At 44.8% G+C, this 20,769-nt stretch overlaps 1 protein-coding gene across 3 annotated transcripts in view; it reads left to right on the top strand.

Annotated features, from left to right (window-relative positions):
• CASS4 (Cas scaffold protein family member 4) overlaps positions 1-20,769 on the top strand; it is an 86,558-nt gene that overhangs the window by 52,008 nt on the left and 13,781 nt on the right. For 2 of the 3 annotated variants that reach the window (XM_069953092.1, XM_069953095.1), the window contains 2 exons: positions 18,075-18,185; positions 19,168-19,308. In XM_069953092.1, the coding sequence (XP_069809193.1) occupies positions 18,075-18,185; positions 19,168-19,308 (252 nt within the window). The remainder of the gene's footprint in view (positions 1-18,074; positions 18,186-19,167; positions 19,309-20,769) is intronic. The other variant, XM_069953094.1, reaches the window with a different exon arrangement.

The following is a 20,769-nucleotide window of genomic DNA, read 5'->3' as shown; positions in this document are numbered from 1 at the left end:
ACAGTATTCCAAGTGTGGTCGGACCAGTGATTTATAAAGAGGCAAAACTATGTTCTCATCTTTAGCATCTATACCTCTTTTGATGCATCCCATTATTTTATTAGCCTTGGCAGCTGCTGCCTGGCACTGATCACTAAAGTTGAGTTTACTGTCCACCAATACCCCCAGGTCCTTTTCGGAAGTAGTTTTACCCAGTGTTTTATTATTTAGCACATAACTGTACTTATTATTTCTATGGCCCAAATGCATAACCTTACATTTATCCACATTAAACTTCATTTGCCATTTCTCCGCCCAAGCCTCTAGCTTCTCCAAATCCCTCTGTAATATGATATTATCCTCCTCTGTACTGATTACTTTACCCAGTTTAGTATCATCTGCAAAAATGGAGATTCTACTCTGTAGCCCCTCTACAAGATCATTAATAAAAATATTAAAAAGAAGTGGACCCAACACTGACCCCTGTGGTACCCCACTAGTAACTAAAACCCAATCTGAATATGTTCCATCAATGACCACCCTCTGTTTTCTATCACACAACCAGTTACTTACCCATTTGCATACGTTTTCCCCGAGTCCCAGCATCCTCATTTTGTAGACCAACCTTTCATGCGGCACAGTATCAAATGCCTTTGAAAAGTCCAGATACACAACATCCACAGCCTCCCCCAGGTCCAGTCTATAACTTACCTCTTCATAGAAGCCGATCAGATTAGTCTGACAGGACCGATCCCTCATAAATCCATGCTGGTGCTGAGTCATAAGATTATTTTCATTAAGATACTCCAGTATAGCATCTCTTACAATCCCCTCAAATACTTTACCTACTATAGATGTTAGACTTACGGGCCTGTAGTTTCCAGGATCACTCCTTGACCCCTTCTTGAATAGTGGTACCACATTAGCTATGCGCCAGTCCTGTGGAAGAATCCCTGTCGTAATAGAATCTTTAAATAATAGGAATAACGGTCTGTCTAACACAGTATTTAATTCTTGCAAAACTCTAGGATGGATACCTTCTGGGCCCGGTGACTTATGGATTTTAATATTTTTAAGGCGTTTCCCCACTTCTTGTTGTGTTAGGCAGGTGAGATTTATGGGAGGATTAACATTATCCCTAGTCATATCATCTGTTATGGGATTCTCCTCTGTGAATACAGTAGAGAAGAATGTATTTAGTAGATTGGCCTTTTCCTCTTCCCCCTCCACCATTACACCCAGATTATTTTTGAGGGGACCAACATTTTCGGTTTTAAGTCTTTTGTTATTTATATAGGTGAAGAACATTTTGGGATTTGTTTTACTTTCTTTGGCTATCCTTCTTTCTGTTGCTATTTTTGCTTCTTTTATTTGCGTTTTACACATTCTATTCTTCAGTCTATAGTTGCTCAATGCTTCCCCACTACCTTCTTGTTTTAGTTGTCTGAATGCTTGTTTCTTATCATTTATTGCCCCCCTTACAGCTGTAGTTAACCACATTGGATTTCTCTTATTTCTACTACGTTTATTCCCATATGGTATGTGTCGTTCACACCATTTACCCAGGATGCTCTTAAATATGTCCCATTTCTCTTGTGTACTTTTATTTCTGAAGGCATTGTCCCAGTCTATGTTCCCAAGGTCCTCTCTTAGTTTTTGGAAATTAGCCTTCCTGAAATTTAATGTTTTTGTAGCCCCTCTGCTAATCATTTTATTGAAGAATAATTGAAAACTTACTATGTTATGGTCACTATTACCTAGGTGACCCCCCACCTCTATTTTTGATATTCTGTCGGGCCTATTGGTTAAGATCAGGTCCAGAAGGGCTCCCCCTCTTGTTGGTTCCTCTACTAGTTGGGAAAGGTAATTATCTTTTACTATTTCCAAAAACACGCTTCCCTTCCTGGAGCTGCAGGTTTCTGCTTTCCAGTTGATATTTGGGTAGTTAAAGTCCCCCATAATAATGACTTCCCCCTGCTTCGCTGCCGCATCTATTTGTCTTATAAGAAGATTTTCTGATTCTTCCACTATACTTGGAGTTACAGTTAGAGAATACAGTGCTGTGTGGTGTTTCAGGTAGAGAATACAGCGTGCTGTGTGGTGTTACAGGTAGAGAATACAGTGCTGTGTGGTGTTACAGGTAGAGAATACAGCGTGCTGTGTGGTGTTACAGGTAGAGAATACAGTGCTGTGTGGTGTTACAGGTAGAGAATACAGCGTGCTGTGTGGGGTTACAGGTAGAGAATACAGTGTGGTGTTACAGGTAGAGAATACAGTGTGCTGTGTGGTGTTACAGGTAGAGAATACAGTGTGCTGTGTGGTGTTACAGGTAGAGAATACAGCGTGCTGTGTGGTGTTACAGGTAGAGAATACAGTGCTGTGTGGTGTTACAGGTAGAGAATACAGTTTGCTGTGTGGTGTTACAGGTAGAGAATACAGTGCTGTGTGGTGTTACAGGTAGAGAATACAGTGCTGTGTGGTGTTACAGGTAGAGAATACAGTGTGCTGTGTGGTGTTACAGGTAGAGAATACAGCGCAGTGTGGTGTTACAGGTAGAGAATACAGTGCTGTGTGGTGTTACAGGTAGAGAATACAGTGTGCTGTGTGGTGTTACAGGTAGAGAATACAGTGCTGTGTGGTGTTACAGGTAGAGAATACAATGCTGTGTGGTGTTACAGGTAGAGAATACAGTGTGCTGTGTGGTGTTACAGGTAGAGAATACAGTGCTGTGTGGTGTTACAGGTAGAGAATACAGTGTGCTGTGTGGTGTTACAGGTAGAGAATACAGCGCTGTGTGGTGTTACAGGTAGAGAATACAGTGCTGTGTGGTGTTACAGGTAGAGAATACAGTGTGCTGTGTGGTGTTACAGGTAGAGAATACAGTGCTGTGTGGTGTTACAGGTAGAGAATACAGTGTGCTGTGTGGTGTTACAGGTAGAGAATACAGTGCTGTGTGGTATTACAGGTAGAGAATACAGTGCTGTGTGGTGTTACAGGTAGAGAATACAGTGTGCTGTGTGGTGTTACAGGTAGAGAATACAGTGCTGTGTGGTGTTACAGGTAGAGAATACAGCGTGCTGTGTGGTGTTACAGGTAGAGAATACAGCACGCTGTGTGGTGTTACAGGTAGAGAATACAGTGCTGTGTGGTGTTACAGGTAGAGAATACAGTGTGCTGTGTGGTGTTACAGGTAGAGAATACAGTGCTGTGTGGTGTTACAGGTAGAGAATACAGTGTGCTGTGTGGTGTTACAGGTAGAGAATACAGCGCAGTGTGGTGTTACAGGTAGAGAATACAGTGCTGTGTGGTGTTACAGGTAGAGAATACAGTGTGCTGTGTGGTGTTACAGGTAGAGAATACAGCGTGCTGTGTGGTGTTACAGGTAGAGAATACAATGCTGTGTGGTGTTACAGGTAGAGAATACAGTGTGCTGTGTGGTGTTACAGGTAGAGAATACAGTGCTGTGTGGTGTTACAGGTAGAGAATACAGTGCTGTGTGGTGTTACAGGTAGAGAATACAGTGTGCTGTGTGGTGTTACAGGTAGAGAATACAGCGCTGTGTGGTGTTACAGGTAGAGAATACAGTGCTGTGTGGTGTTACAGGTAGAGAATACAGTGTGCTGTGTGGTGTTACAGGTAGAGAATACAGTGCTGTGTGGTGTTACAGGTAGAGAATACAGTGTGCTGTGTGGTGTTACAGGTAGAGAATACAGTGCTGTGTGGTATTACAGGTAGAGAATACAGTGCTGTGTGGTGTTACAGGTAGAGAATACAGTGTGCTGTGTGGTGTTACAGGTAGAGAATACAGTGCTGTGTGGTGTTACAGGTAGAGAATACAGCATGCTGTGTGGTGTTACAGGTAGAGAATACAGCACGCTGTGTGGTGTTACAGGTAGAGAATACAGTGCTGTGTGGTGTTACAGGTAGAGAATACAGCCTGCTGTGTGGTGTTACAGGTAGAGAATACAGCGTGCTGTGTGGTGTTACAGGTAGAGAATACAGCGTGCTGTGTGGTGTTACAGGTAGTAACTGTGTACTGTGTGGTGTTACAGGTAGAGAATACAGCGTGCTGTGTGGGGTTACAGGTAGAGAATATAGTGTGGTGTTACAGGTAGAGAATACAGTGTGCTGTGTGGGGTTACAGGTAGAGAATACAGTGCTGTGTGGTGTTACAGGTAGAGACTACAGCGCTGTGTGGTGTTACAGGTAGAGACTACAGCGCTGTGTGTGGTGTTACAGGTAGAGAATACAGCCTGCTGTGTGGTGTTACAGGTAGTAACTGTGTACTGTGTGGTGTTACAGGTAGAGAATACAGCGTGCTGTGTGGGGTTACAGGTAGAGAATACAGCGTGCTGTGTGGTGTTACAGGTAGAGAATACAGTGTGGTGTTACAGGTAGTAACTGTGCTGTGTGGTGTTAAAGGTAGTTACTGTGTGCTGTGTGGTGTTACAGGTAGTAACTGTGTGCTGTGTGGTGTTACAGGTAGAGAATACAGCGTGATGTGTGGTGTTACAGGTAGAGAATACAGTGTGGTGTTACAGGTAGTAACTGTGCTGTGTGGTGTTACAGGTAGTTACTGTGTGCTGTGTGGTGTTACAGGTAGAGAATACAGCGTGATGTGTGGTGTTACAAGTAGAGAATATAGTGTGGTGTTACAGGTAGAGAATACAACGTGCTGTGTGGTGTTACAGGTAGAGAATACAGCGTGGTGTGTGGTGTTACAGGTACAGAATACAGTGCTGTGTGGTGTTACAGGTAGAGAATACAGCGTGCTGTGTGGTATTACAGGTAGAGAATACAGTGTGCTGTGTGGTGTTACAGGTAGAGAATACAGTGCTGTGTGGTGTTACAGGTAGAGAATACAGTGTGCTGTGTGGTGTTACAGGTAGAGAATACAGTGCTGTGTGGTATTACAGGTAGAGAATACAGTGCTGTGTGGTGTTACAGGTAGAGAATACAGTGCTGTGTGGTGTTACAGGTAGAGAATACAGTGCTGTGTGGTGTTACAGGTAGAGAATACAGCGTGCTGTGTGGTGTTACAGGTAGAGAATACAGCGTGCTGTGTGGTGTTACAGGTAGAGAATACAGCGTGCTGTGTGGTGTTACAGGTAGAGACTACAGCGCTGTGTGGTGTTACAGGTAGAGACTACAGCGCTGTGTGTGGTGTTACAGGTAGAGAATACAGCGTGAGAATACAGTGTGAGAATACTGTGTGGTGTTACAGGTAGTAACTGTGTGCTGTGTGGTGTTACAGGTAGTTACTGTGTGCTGTGTGGTGTTACAGGTAGAGAATACAGCGTGCTGTGTGGGGTTACAGGTAGAGAATATAGTGTGGTGTTACAGGTAGAGAATACAGTGTGCTGTGTGGGGTTACAGGTAGAGAATACAGCGTGCTGTGTGGTGTTACAGGTAGAGAATACAGCGTGCTGTGTGGTGTTACAGGTAGAGAATACAGTGTGAGAATACAGTGTGAGAATACTGTGTGGTGTTACAGGTAGTAACTGTGTGCTGTGTGGTGTTACAGGTAGTAACTGTGTGCTGTGTGGTGTTACAGGTAGAGAATACAGCGTGATGTGTGGTGTTACAGGTAGAGAATATAGTGTGGTGTTACAGGTAGAGAATACAACGTGCTGTGTGGTGTTACAGGTAGAGAATACAGCGTGGTGTGTGGTGTTACAGGTACAGAATACAGTGCTGTGTGGTGTTACAGGTAGAGAATACAGCGTGCTGTGTGGTATTACAGGTAGAGAATACAGTGCTGTGTGGTGTTACAGGTAGAGAATACAGTGCTGTGTGGTGTTACAGGTAGAGAATACAGTGTGCTGTGTGGTGTTACAGGTAGAGAATACAGTGCTGTGTGGTATTACAGGTAGAGAATACAGTGCTGTGTGGTGTTACAGGTAGAGAATACAGCGTGCTGTGTGGTGTTACAGGTAGAGAATACAGTGTGCTGTGTGGTGTTACAGGTAGAGAATACAGCGTGCTGTGTGGTGTTACAGGTAGAGACTACAGCGTGCTGTGTGGTGTTACAGGTAGAGAATACAGCGTGCTGTGTGGTGTTACAGGTAGAGACTACAGCGCTGTGTGGTGTTACAGGTAGAGACTACAGCGCTGTGTGTGGTGTTACAGGTAGAGAATACAGCGTGAGAATACAGTGTGAGAATACTGTGTGGTGTTACAGGTAGTAACTGTGTGCTGTGTGGTGTTACAGGTAGTTACTGTGTGCTGTGTGGTGTTACAGGTAGAGAATACAGCGTGATGTGTGGTGTTACAGGTAGAGAATATAGTGTGGTGTTACAGGTAGAGAATACAACGTGCTGTGTGGTGTTACAGGTAGAGAATACAGCGTGGTGTGTGGTGTTACAGGTACAGAATACAGTGCTGTGTGGTGTTACAGGTAGAGAATACAGCGTGCTGTGTGGTATTACAGGTAGAGAATACAGCGCTGTGTGGTGTTACAGGTAGAGAATACAGTGTGCTGTGTGGTGTTACAGGTAGAGAATACAGTGTGCTGTGTGGTGTTACAGGTAGAGAATACAGCGTGCTGTGTGGTGTTACAGGTAGAGAATACAGTGCTGTGTGGTGTTACAGGTAGAGAATACAGTGTGCTGTGTGGTGTTACAGGTAGAGAATACAGTGCTGTGTGGTATTACAGGTAGAGAATACAGTGCTGTGTGGTGTTACAGGTAGAGAATACAGCGTGCTGTGTGGTGTTACAGGTAGAGAATACAGTGTGCTGTGTGGTGTTACAGGTAGAGAATACAGCGTGCTGTGTGGTGTTACAGGTAGAGAATACAGCGTGCTGTGTGGTGTTACAGGTAGAGAATACAGCGTGCTGTGTGGTGTTACAGGTAGAGACTACAGCGCTGTGTGGTGTTACAGGTAGAGACTACAGTGTGCTGTGTGGTGTTACAGGTAGAGACTACAGCGCTGTGTGTGGTGTTACAGGTAGAGAATACAGCGTGAGAATACAGTGTGAGAATACTGTGTGGTGTTACAGGTAGTAACTGTGTGCTGTGTGGTGTTACAGGTAGAGAATACAGCGTGCTGTGTGGGGTTACAGGTAGAGAATATAGTGTGGTGTTACAGGTAGAGAATACAGCGCTGTGTGGTGTTACAGGTAGAGAATACAGCGTGCTGTGTGGTGTTACAGGTAGAGAATACAGCGTGCTGTGTGGTGTTACAGGTACAGAATACAGTGCTGTGTGGCGTTACAGGTAGAGAATACAGCGCTGTGTGGTGTTACAGATAGAGAATACAGTGTGGTGTTACAGGTAGAGAATACAGCGTGCTGTGTGGTGTTACAGGTAGAGAATACAGCGTGCTGTGTGGTGTTACAGGTACAGAATACAGTGCTGTGTGGCGTTACAGGTAGAGAATACAGCGCTGTGTGGTGTTACAGATAGAGAATACAGTGTGCTGTGTGGTGTTACAGGTAGAGAATACAGCGTGCTGTGTGGTGTTACAGATAGAGAATACAGCGCGCTGTGTGGTGTTACAGGTAGAGAATACAGCGTGCTGTGTGGTGTTACAGGTAGAGAATACAGCGCTGTGTGGTGTTACAGGTAGAGAATACAGCGCTGTGTGGTGTTACAGGTAGAGAATACAGTGTGCTGTGTGGTGTTACAGGTAGAGAATACAGCGTGCTGTGTGGTGTTACAGGTAGAGAATACAGCGTGCTGTGTGGTGTTACAGGTAGAGAATACAGTGTGCTGTGTGGTGTTACAGGTAGAGAATACAGCGTGCTGTGTGGTGTTACAGGTAGAGAATACAGCGCTGTGTGGTGTTACAGGTAGAGAATACAGTGTGCTGTGTGGTGTTACAGGTAGAGAATACAGCGTGCTGTGTGGTGTTACAGGTAGAGAATACAGCGCTGTGTGGTGTTACAGGTAGAGAATACAGGGTGCTGTGTGGTGTTACAGGTAGAGAATACAGTGCTGTGTGGTGTTACAGGTAGAGAATACAGTGTGCTGTGTGGTGTTACAGGTAGAGAATACAGCGCTGTGTGGTGTTACAGGTAGAGAATACAGTGTGCTGTGTGGTACAGGTAGAGAATACAGCGTGCTGTGTGGTGTTACAGGTAGAGAATACAGCGCTGTGTGGTGTTACAGGTAGAGAATACAGTGTGCTGTGTGGTGTTACAGGTAGAGAATACAGTGTGCTGTGTGGTGTTACAGGTAGAGAATACAGCGCTGTGTGGTGTTACAGGTAGAGAATACAGTGCTGTGTGGTGTTACAGGTAGTAACTGTGTGCTGTGTGGTGTTACAGGTAGAGAATACAGTGCTGTGTGGTGTTACAGGTAGAGAATACAGTGCTGTGTGGTGTTACAGGTAGTAACTGTGTGCTGTGAGGTGTTTCAGGTAGAGAATACAGTGTGCTGTGTGGTGTTACAGGTAGAGAATACAGTGCTGTGTGGTGTTACAGGTAGAGAATACAGCGTGCTGTGTGGTGTTACAGGTAGAGAATACAGTGCTGTGTGGTGTTACAGGTAGAGAATACAGGGTGCTGTGTGGTGTTACAGGTAGAGAATACAGTGTGCTGTGTGGTGTTACAGGTAGAGAATACAGTGCTGTGTGGTGTTACAGGTAGAGAATACAGCGTGCTGTGTGGTGTTACAGGTAGAGAATACAGCGTGCTGTGTGGTGTTACAGGTAGAGAATACAGTGTGGTGTTACAAGTAGAGAATACAGCGTGCTGTGTGGTGTTACAGGTAGAGAATACAGCGCTGTGTGGTGTTACAGGTAGAGAATACAGCGTGTTGTGTGGTGTTACAGGTAGAGAATACAGCGCTGTGTGGTGTTACAGGTAGAGAATACAGCGTGCTGTGTGGTGTTACAGGTAGAGAATACAGTGTGCTGTGTGGTGTTACAGGTAGAGAATACAGTGTGCTGTGTGGTGTTACAGGTAGAGAATACAGCGTGCTGTGTGGTGTTACAGGTAGAGAATACAGCGTGCTGTGTGGTGTTACAGGTAGAGAATACAGTGTGCTGTGTGGTGTTACAGGTAGAAAGTACAGTGCTGTGTGGTGTTACAGGTAGAGAATACAGCGTGCTGTGTGGTGTTACAGATAGAAAATACAGCGTGCTGTGTGATGTTACAGGTAGAGAATACAGTGCTGTGTGGTGTTACAGGTAGAGAATACAGTGCTGTGTGGTGTTACAGGTAGAGAATACAGTGCTGTGTGGTGTTACAGGTAGAGAATACAGTGCTGTGTGGTGTTACAGGTAGAGAATACAGTGCTGTGTGGTGTTACAGGTAGAGAATACAGCGTGCTGTGTGGTGTTACAGGTAGAGAATACAGCGTGCTGTGTGGTGTTACAGATAGAGAATACAGCGTGCTGTGTGGTGTTACAGGTAGAGAATACAGTGTGCTGTGTGGTGTTACAGGTAGAGAATACAGTGCTGTGTGGTGTTACAGGTAGAGAATACAGCGTGCTGTGTGGTGTTACAGGTAGAGAATACAGCGTGCTGTGTGGTGTTACAGGTAGAGAATACAGCGTGCTGTGTGGTGTTACAGGTAGAGAATACAGCGTGCTGTGTGGTGTTACAGGTAGAGAATACAGTGTGGTGTTACAGGTAGTAACTGTGCTGTGTGGTGTTACAGGTAGTTACTGTGTGCTGTGTGGTGTTACAGGTAGTAACTGTGTGCTGTGTGGTGTTACAGGTAGAGAATACAGCGTGATGTGTGGTGTTACAGGTAGAGAATACAGTGTGGTGTTACAGGTAGTAACTGTGCTGTGTGGTGTTACAGGTAGTTACTGTGTGCTGTGTGGTGTTACAGGTAGAGAATACAGCGTGATGTGTGGTGTTACAAGTAGAGAATATAGTGTGGTGTTACAGGTAGAGAATACAGCGTGATGTGTGGTGTTACAAGTAGAGAATATAGTGTGGTGTTACAGGTAGAGAATACAGCGTGCTGTGTGGTGTTACAGGTAGAAAGTACAGTGCTGTGTGGTGTTACAGGTAGAGAATACAGCGTGCTGTGTGGTGTTACAGATAGAGAATACAGCGTGCTGTGTGATGTTACAGGTAGAGAATACAGTGCTGTGTGGTGTTACAGGTAGAGAATACAGTGCTGTGTGGTGTTACAGGTAGAGAATACAGTGCTGTGTGGTGTTACAGGTAGAGAATACAGTGCTGTGTGGTGTTACAGGTAGAGAATACAGCGTGCTGTGTGGTGTTACAGGTAGAGAATACAGCGTGCTGTGTGGTGTTACAGATAGAGAATACAGCGTGCTGTGTGGTGTTACAGGTAGAGAATACAGTGTGCTGTGTGGTGTTACAGGTAGAGAATACAGTGCTGTGTGGTGTTACAGGTAGAGAATACAGCGTGCTGTGTGGTGTTACAGGTAGAGAATACAGCGTGCTGTGTGGTGTTACAGGTAGAGAATACAGCGTGCTGTGTGGTGTTACAGGTAGAGAATACAGCGTGCTGTGTGGTGTTACAGGTAGAGAATACAGTGTGGTGTTACAGGTAGTAACTGTGCTGTGTGGTGTTACAGGTAGTTACTGTGTGCTGTGTGGTGTTACAGGTAGAGAATACAGCGTGATGTGTGGTGTTACAAGTAGAGAATATAGTGTGGTGTTACAGGTAGAGAATACAACGTGCTGTGTGGTGTTACAGGTAGAGAATACAGCGTGGTGTGTGGTGTTACAGGTACAGAATACAGTGCTGTGTGGTGTTACAGGTAGAGAATACAGCGTGCTGTGTGGTATTACAGGTAGAGAATACAGTGTGCTGTGTGGTGTTACAGGTAGAGAATACAGTGCTGTGTGGTATTACAGGTAGAGAATACAGTGCTGTGTGGTGTTACAGGTAGAGAATACAGTGCTGTGTGGTGTTACAGGTAGAGAATACAGTGCTGTGTGGTATTACAGGTAGAGAATACAGTGCTGTGTGGTGTTACAGGTAGAGAATACAGCGTGCTGTGTGGTGTTACAGGTAGAGAATACAGTGCTGTGTGGTGTTACAGGTAGAGAATACAGCGTGCTGTGTGGTGTTACAGGTAGAGAATACAGCGTGCTGTGTGGTGTTACAGGTAGAGAATACAGCGTGCTGTGTGGTGTTACAGGTAGAGACTACAGCGCTGTGTGGTGTTACAGGTAGAGACTACAGCGCTGTGTGTGGTGTTACAGGTAGAGAATACAGCGTGAGAATACAGTGTGAGAATACTGTGTGGTGTTACAGGTAGTAACTGTGTGCTGTGTGGTGTTACAGGTAGTTACTGTGTGCTGTGTGGTGTTACAGGTAGAGAATACAGCGTGCTGTGTGGGGTTACAGGTAGAGAATATAGTGTGGTGTTACAGGTAGAGAATACAGTGTGCTGTGTGGGGTTACAGGTAGAGAATACAGCGTGCTGTGTGGTGTTACAGGTAGAGAATACAGCGTGCTGTGTGGTGTTACAGGTAGAGAATACAGTGTGAGAATACAGTGTGAGAATACTGTGTGGTGTTACAGGTAGTAACTGTGTGCTGTGTTGTGTTACAGGTAGTAACTGTGTGCTGTGTGGTGTTACAGGTAGAGAATATAGTGTGGTGTTACAGGTAGAGAATACAACGTGCTGTGTGGTGTTACAGGTAGAGAATACAGCGTGGTGTGTGGTGTTACAGGTACAGAATACAGTGCTGTGTGGTGTTACAGGTAGAGAATACAGCGTGCTGTGTGGTATTACAGGTAGAGAATACAGTGTGCTGTGTGGTGTTACAGGTAGAGAATACAGTGCTGTGTGGTGTTACAGGTAGAGAATACAGTGCTGTGTGGTGTTACAGGTAGAGAATACAGTGTGCTGTGTGGTGTTACAGGTAGAGAATACAGTGCTGTGTGGTATTACAGGTAGAGAATACAGTGCTGTGTGGTGTTACAGGTAGAGACTACAGCGTGCTGTGTGGTGTTACAGATAGAGAATACAGTGTGGTGTTACAGGTAGAGAATACAGCGTGCTGTGTGGTGTTACAGGTAGAGAATACAGTGTGCTGTGTGGTGTTACAGGTAGAGAATACAGTGCTGTGTGGTGTTACAGGTAGAGAATACAGCGTGCTGTGTGGTGTTACAGGTAGAGACTACAGCGTGCTGTGTGGTGTTACAGGTAGAGAATACAGCGTGCTGTGTGGTGTTACAGGTAGAGACTACAGCGCTGTGTGGTGTTACAGGTAGAGACTACAGCGCTGTGTGTGGTGTTACAGGTAGAGAATACAGCGTGAGAATACAGTGTGAGAATACTGTGTGGTGTTACAGGTAGTAACTGTGTGCTGTGTGGTGTTACAGGTAGTTACTGTGTGCTGTGTGGTGTTACAGGTAGAGAATACAGCGTGATGTGTGGTGTTACAGGTAGAGAATATAGTGTGGTGTTACAGGTAGAGAATACAACGTGCTGTGTGGTGTTACAGGTAGAGAATACAGCGTGGTGTGTGGTGTTACAGGTACAGAATACAGTGCTGTGTGGTGTTACAGGTAGAGAATACAGCGTGCTGTGTGGTATTACAGGTAGAGAATACAGTGTGCTGTGTGGTGTTACAGGTAGAGAATACAGCGTGCTGTGTGGTGTTACAGGTAGAGAATACAGCGCTGTGTGGTGTTACAGGTAGAGAATACAGGGTGCTGTGTGGTGTTACAGGTAGAGAATACAGTGCTGTGTGGTGTTACAGGTAGAGAATACAGTGTGCTGTGTGGTGTTACAGGTAGAGAATACAGCGCTGTGTGGTGTTACAGGTAGACAATACAGTGTGCTGTGTGGTACAGGTAGAGAATACAGCGTGCTGTGTGGTGTTACAGGTAGAGAATACAGCGCTGTGTGGTGTTACAGGTAGAGAATACAGTGTGCTGTGTGGTGTTACAGGTAGAGAATACAGTGTGCTGTGTGGTGTTACAGGTAGAGAATACAGCGCTGTGTGGTGTTACAGGTAGAGAATACAGTGCTGTGTGGTGTTACAGGTAGTAACTGTGTGCTGTGTGGTGTTACAGGTAGAGAATACAGTGCTGTGTGGTGTTACAGGTAGAGAATACAGTGCTGTGTGGTGTTACAGGTAGTAACTGTGTGCTGTGAGGTGTTTCAGGTAGAGAATACAGTGTGCTGTGTGGTGTTACAGGTAGAGAATACAGTGCTGTGTGGTGTTACAGGTAGAGAATACAGCGTGCTGTGTGGTGTTACAGGTAGAGAATACAGTGCTGTGTGGTGTTACAGGTAGAGAATACAGTGCTGTGTGGTGTTACAGGTAGAGAATACAGGGTGCTGTGTGGTGTTACAGGTAGAGAATACAGTGTGCTGTGTGGTGTTACAGGTAGAGAATACAGTGCTGTGTGGTGTTACAGGTAGAGAATACAGCGTGCTGTGTGGTGTTACAGGTAGAGAATACAGCGTGCTGTGTGGTGTTACAGGTAGAGAATACAGTGTGGTGTTACAAGTAGAGAATACAGCGTGCTGTGTGGTGTTACAGGTAGAGAATACAGCGCTGTGTGGTGTTACAGGTAGAGAATACAGCGTGGTGTGTGGTGTTACAGGTAGAGAATACAGCGCTGTGTGGTGTTACAGGTAGAGAATACAGCGTGCTGTGTGGTGTTACAGGTAGAGAATACAGCGTGCTGTGTGGTGTTACAGGTAGAGAATACAGTGTGCTGTGTGGTGTTACAGGTAGAGAATACAGCGTGCTGTGTGGTGTTACAGGTAGAAAGTACAGTGCTGTGTGGTGTTACACGTAGAGAATACAGCGTGCTGTGTGGTGTTACAGATAGAGAATACAGCGTGCTGTGTGATGTTACAGGTAGAGAATACAGTGCTGTGTGGTGTTACAGGTAGAGAATACAGTGCTGTGTGGTGTTACAGGTAGAGAATACAGTGCTGTGTGGTGTTACAGGTAGAGAATACAGTGCTGTGTGGTGTTACAGGTAGAGAATACAGCGTGCTGTGTGGTGTTACAGGTAGAGAATACAGCGTGCTGTGTGGTGTTACAGGTAGAGAATACAGCGCGCTGTGTGGTGTTACAGGTAGAGAATACAGTGCTGTGTGGTGTTACAGGTAGAGAATACAGTGTGCTGTGTGGTGTTACAGGTAGAGAATACAGTGCTGTGTGGTGTTACAGGTAGAGAATACAGCGTGCTGTGTGGTGTTACAGGTAGAGAATACAGCGTGCTGTGTGGTGTTACAGATAGAGAATACAGCGTGCTGTGTGGTGTTACAGGTAGAGAATACAGTGTGCTGTGTGGTGTTACAGGTAGAGAATACAGTGCTGTGTGGTGTTACAGGTAGAGAATACAGCGTGCTGTGTGGTGTTACAGGTAGAGAATACAGCATGCTGTGTGGTGTTACAGGTAGAGAATACAGCGTGCTGTGTGGTGTTACAGGTAGAGAATACAGTGCTGTGTGGTGTTACAGGTAGAGAATACAGTGTGCTGTGTGGTGTTACAGGTAGAGAATACAGCGTGCTGTGTGGTGTTACAGGTAGAGAATACAGTGTGGTGTGTGGTGTTACAGGTAGAGAATACAGTGTGCTGTGTGGTGTTACAGGTAGAGAATACAGTGCTGTGTGGTGTTACAGGTAGAGAATACAGTGCTGTGTGGTGTTACAGGTAGAGAATACAGCGTGCTGTGTGGTGTTACAGGTAGAGAATACAGTGCTGTGTGGTGTTACAGGTAGGGAATACAGCGTGCTGTGTGGTGTTACAGGTAGAGAATACAGCGCTGTGTGGTGTTACAGGTAGAGAATACAGCGTGCTGTGTGGTGTTACAGGTAGAGAATACAGTGTGCTGTGTGGTGTTACAGGTAGAGAATACAGTGCTGTGTGGTGTTACAGGTAGAGAATACAGCGTGCTGTGTGGTGTTACAGGTAGAGAATACAGTGCTGTGTGATGTTACAGGTAGAGAATACAGTGCTGTGTGGTGTTACAGGTAGAGAATACAGTGCTGTGTGGTGTTACAGGTAGAGAATACAGCGCTGTGTGGTGTTACAGGTAGAGAATACAGTACTGTGTGGTGTTACAGGTAGAGAATACAGTGCTGTGTGGTGTTACAGGTAGAGAATACAGCGTGCTGTGTGGTGTTACAGGTAGAGAATACAGTGCTGTGTGGTGTTACAGGTAGAGAATATAGTGTGCTGTGTGGTGTTACAGGTAGAGAATACAGTGTGCTGTGTGGTGTTACAGGTAGAGAATACAGTGCTGTGTGGTGTTACAGGTAGAGAATACAGTGTGGTGTGTGGTGTTACAGGTAGAGAATACAGCGTGCTGTGTGGTGTTACAGGTAGAGAATACAGCGTGCTGTGTGGTGTTACAGGTAGAGAATACAGTGTACTGTGTGGTGTTACAGGTAGAGAATACAGCGTGCTGTGTGGTGTTACAGGTAGAGAATACAGTGTGCTGTGTGGTGTTACAGGTAGAGAATACAGTGCTGTGTGGTGTTACAGGTAGAGAATACAGTGCTGTGTGGTGTTACAGGTAGAGAATACAGTGTGCTGTGTGGTGTTACAGGTAGTAACTGTGTGCTGTGTGGGTGGGACCACAATGAAATCATAAATTACTGCAAATAATTCAGTAACACAATGAGGCTATGTTCACACTACGTACAACTACGGCCGTAGTTTTGTGGGGTGGAACATAGCCTTGTGTGCAATTGGATCCCGGCTGAAGCGTACACACATCGTATACGCTCCGCCCGGGATCTGTGCGGCGCCGGAAAAAACTGACAGGTCAGTCTTCTGCGGCCGGAATTCAGTGAATTCTGGCCGCAGAAAGACCTGTTAGTTCACACAGTGGGCTTCACTGTGGGATATGGGAAGCTCTGATGCCGGCACGCACTGATGCGCCCGCATCAGAGCTCCGTGGCCAGAAAGATCATCCGGCCGGTACTTAAGTACCGGCCGAGATGATCCGGCCAGACACCGGCCGTTCCGTGACCCCAGCCGGTCTCATACGTAGTGTGAACATAGCCTGAAACTGCAATGTGTGAACAAAGCCTAGATGTTCTGCAACAGCTTTGGCAGGGGAATAGACAGGGTGGGGGACTGTGATGAACAGCTGAGGGAAAGCAATGCATTCTGGAACCTGTAGTCCTGTGTACAACTGATAAACCAGGAAGTGCAGAAACACAAAACAGAACAAAAACCCCCAAAACAAATGGATTTTTGGTAGTTTCAAAAATGGAATAGATAGGTAAGTATTGTTATATGCTTCTGCACAAGTTTCATTTTTTTTAACCTCTACCTGTTGTTCCCCTTAAATTTGAGGTTTTCAGTTGTAAAAATGTCTACAGCACATATGGGGGATTGTGCAATATCCGATGTGGGGGGTGTAAGGAAGGAGGAAGAACTAGGGGACTGTAAGACTCGCTATCAGATAACCATCTCTAACAACAATCTCAAACATTTTAGGCATTTAACAGTGAATATAAATATTGTACAAAATACTGAATTCTAACGTCTCAACGCCAAAAAAAAAATGTAAAAATTCAATTAGAAGACAAAAAAGTGAACCCCCCTCCCCGGCTCTGACACGTTTGAAAACAGAAAGTCAACAAGTATGTCAAAAAATGTAAAAAATCATCATGAAATTCCATCTGGATAGTAAATCATTGAGGCTTCTAGGGTCAGCGGCTTGCAGTCTGTCCCAGTGTAACCGTTTAGGTTTTTAGAGGGATGTCACATAAAAAGACAATCCAGTTAAAGGAATGGTACTGTATGCCGTATCCTCAAGGGCAGCGCAATGTTCTGCAGACTCAGAAAAGGAAAAAGAAGAGGCAGCACTGGGCCAGAAATACAGCTCTCCTTTCATTTACTCTGGAGGATATTGTGCAACCCAAATGTTTAAGCTTTGGACATGTTCAGCTGTTGGCAGCAGCTGGGTGATGTCCCCGGCAGAGGACAGTCTGCAGAGCCTTCCTCCTTACAGGCCTCAGTCTGCAGAGCCTTCCTCCTTACAGGCCTCACGTCCAGCATTCCTGGGACTGTCCTGTTTTCTGTCAGTCAGCAGAACACGTTATTTATAGACATCTTCTGTGTATTTGTATACATCTTCTACTGATTTAACCCTTTCTGGACTGCTGATTGTTATCTACAAGTGAATTAACAGCAGTCCCTTAAAATGTTATAGTTTCCCAGGAGTTTGTCACTTAAAGGGGAGTTTCATCATAATTATCTTCTCCTCCAGTGATTCTCAGAACATTAAGTCACAGCACAAGTCCACAAGGCTCTCCTTATAGGTCTTAGTTCATGATCCTTCCCCCGCCAATGTTATGTTCTTTGAAATGTTCAGAAATGCATGAAATGAGCTTTGTTTATACAGTAGGGGTCATATTACACGTCCCGAGCCGCACTGCAAACAACTTCCTAGATCAGGGCTCATCTACAGAGCCTATCACACAGCCAGGTAGTCCTGCAACCAGCTATCGGGCAAGCATTCCCTATTACACCGGAGATATGCCGCCAAGGAATGATGATTTGTTCTGAAAAGCCAACAACCCAATTAGTTGAGATCAGCCAGCTCAGTTAATAACCCCCTCTACGCAATCTACAAATCACAGATATAACTATTGGCCCAATTGTATAGCCTAGCATGACTTCTTGGTTGGTGTTCAGAAGAGTTGGCCAACTGTTCGGGTTTATCAACATTCTCCAAACGCTGGGCATTTGACTCCTGACATCTGGAGAAGTTGGATGCCGCCCAAGGAATTCATGGAAAACATGGATTCAGCCACACGCCATAGGCTGTATCCATGTTTTCTTGGCTGTCCTAGGACAGCATCCAACTTCTCCAGATGTCAGGAGTCAAATGCCAAGTTTTCAGGTTTGGAGAATGCTGACGAACCCAAACAATTTGGCAACTCCGCTCAGCACTACCCTTGGTCAATAATTAAGTCATGTAGTTTTGGCGATTAGACGTGGTCACACAGTTTTACTTTCTTGAGCCCATACACAATAGATTAAAGTTGATGAAAAGAGATGATTTCAACCAAATTGATCTGTCGTTTTTCGGTACACAAGCGATCTTGTTTCAGAAGACAATATTCCCAGAAAGATGGCTCATCCTTCACCTGGCATTAATGATGTGTATGACCACCTGTAAAATGATCCTACAGCCACCAACCAATACTTTCATTTCTTCTACAGCATCTCTTCACCCTGCCAAGAGCATCACGGGCTTCCCATGCCACCAGTATAACCCAGCCAGAAGTCTACGACGTTCCACCCTCCAAGCTGAACATTCCAGTTGTCTCCCAGGTGAGAATCGTGTAGACAATCCATCTCATCCTCACATCTTCCCTCAGCCATAGCTCTAACTACCTCTCACAATACACCTATGTATGGTATCTATTGTGTTACCGCCATCTGCATGAACAACTAAATCATACACCTGCAAAGGATTAACCCAAACAAATGCAGGACTAAATGTGCAGAAATATATCCTGTTCTTGAAATACATCAAAAATATTCTGGAAACTGCATAAATCATAAAAGTATCACATGTGAAGGAGCTGAAACAGTATAGAGATCCCCTAAAAGTGTCTGGAAGTGAATTAAAGCTAAACAATGGATCCCCTAGAAACTCAATGGATATAGTAAAAACTATTTTCACACGATAGTACTGGGCACTGGGCATATACTCATGCTAATAGATGGTAAATCACTGAACCTAAAGCATATATAGAAATTACCCACATACCCTTAGTACAATGGCTACCACACCACTCACCTGACACGCGTTTTATGAGTTGCTTTATTGAGGGTGATGTCACAAGTATAGAGTTCTCTCTTTTTCTATTCCTCCAATCACATACATACCCCCACATGTGCCAGTAATCAGTATCTATTTGCATGCCATGCTACGTCTTCCATCGTGTTCCCAGAAGTGACGACACATGGTCATTGGATGTACAGTTGGCCTCATGATACAGTAGCTGTGTGGAAATAGTTTTTACTATATCCATCAGGTTTCTAGAGGATCCATTGTTCAGCTTTAATTTACTTCCAGATCTCTATACTGTTTCAGCTGCTTCACATGTGATACTTTTATGATTTATGTATACTTTCCTGTATATTTTTATGTATTTCAATAAAAGGATATCTTTTTGCATATTTAGTCCTACCTCCCATGGTGACAAATACATATTTTATATTTACTTGTTGATGTATGGTCAATGATTATTTTATTGTAGTATTATAGTTGTTATATTAAACTTTTTGGACTTTGTATTGTATTTAGAGAGGTACCACACCGTCTCCAGTCAGTGGACGTTCTCCATTTCTTACCCCATCAGAGCAGCAGATCTATGACATCCCATCCAGTCCAGACACTCCAGGAAGAAGCAATGTAAAGGCTCCGAAAGTGTCAAATGTACATCTGGTAACTACAAACTATGCAGAGCATTGCACATACTAAGGCTCATGTGTCCATAATAACTTCGGCATGACTAGTCCGTCTTCCTTGTAATGGTGTCATTATAACTTAATCATGGTAGATACTTGTAAGCAAAGTATTTTAGGAGTGAGACCTTTATTGGCCAACAAAAAATTACAGAAAGAGCCCAACATTATAGGGATGTTACAAACAAGGAGGGAGAGACATCTGTGAATAAAGGGGGGGGGGGGGGGGGTATATACACCGGGTATATACATCGCATAGATAGAAGCCAGTGGAGTGTGTCCATGTAGTGGGTCATACATCCCGGTGTATTAGTCCATGTAGTGGGTCATACATCCCGTGTATTAGTCCATGTAGTGGGTCATACATCCCGGTGTATTATTCCATGTAGTGGGTCATACATCCCGTGTATTACTCCATGTAGTGGGTCATACATCCGGTGTATTACTCCATGTAGTGGGTCATACATCCCGTGTATTAGTCCATGTAGTGGGTCATACATCCCGTGTATTAGTCTATGTAGTGGGTCATACATCCCGTGTATTAGTCCATGTAGTGGGTCATACATCCCGGTGTATTAGTCCATGTAGTGGGTCATACATCCCGGTGTATTAGTCCATGTAGTGGGTCATACGTCCCGGTGTATTAGTCCATGTAGTGGGTCATACATCCCGTGTATTAGTCCATGTAGTGGGTCATACATCCCTTGTATTAGTCCATGTAGTGGGTCATACATCCCGTGTATTAGTCCATGTAGTGGGTCATACATCCCGTGTATTAGTCCATGTAGTGGGTCATACATCCCGTGTATTAGTCCATGTAGTGGGTCATACATCCCGTGTATTAGTCCATGTAGTGGGTCATACGTCACGGTGTATTAGTCCATGTAGTGGGTCATACGTCCCGGTGTATTAGTCCATGTAGTACGTCATACGTCCCGTGTATTAGTCCATGTAGTAGGTCATACGTCCCGGTGTATTAGTCCATGTAGTGGGTCATACATCCTGGTGTATTAGTCCATGTAGTGGGTCATACATCCAGGTGTATTAGTCCATGTAGTGGGTCATACATCCCGGTGTATTAGTCCATGTAGTGGGTCATACATCCCGGTGTATTAGTCCATGTAGTGGGTCATACATCCTGTGTATTAGTCCATGTAGTGGGTCATACATCCCGGTGTATTAGTCCATGTAGTGGGTCATACATCCCGTGTATTACTCCATGTAGTGGGTCATACATCCAGGTGTATTAGTCCATGTAGTGGGTCATACATCCCGTGTATTAGTCCATGTAGTGGGTCATACATCCCGTGTATTAGTCCATGTAGTGGGTCATACGTCCCGTGTATTAGTCCATGTAGTAGGTCATACATCCTGTGTATTAGTCCGTCCATGTAGTGGGTCATACATCCCGGCGTATTAGTCCATGTAGTGGGTCATACAT

The sequence above is a fragment of the Dendropsophus ebraccatus genome, chromosome 14 (genome assembly GCF_027789765.1).
Source record: "Dendropsophus ebraccatus isolate aDenEbr1 chromosome 14, aDenEbr1.pat, whole genome shotgun sequence".
NCBI classification, from domain to species: Eukaryota; Metazoa; Chordata; class Amphibia; order Anura; family Hylidae; genus Dendropsophus; species Dendropsophus ebraccatus.
This window is presented reverse-complemented; position numbering and strand designations above follow the sequence as displayed.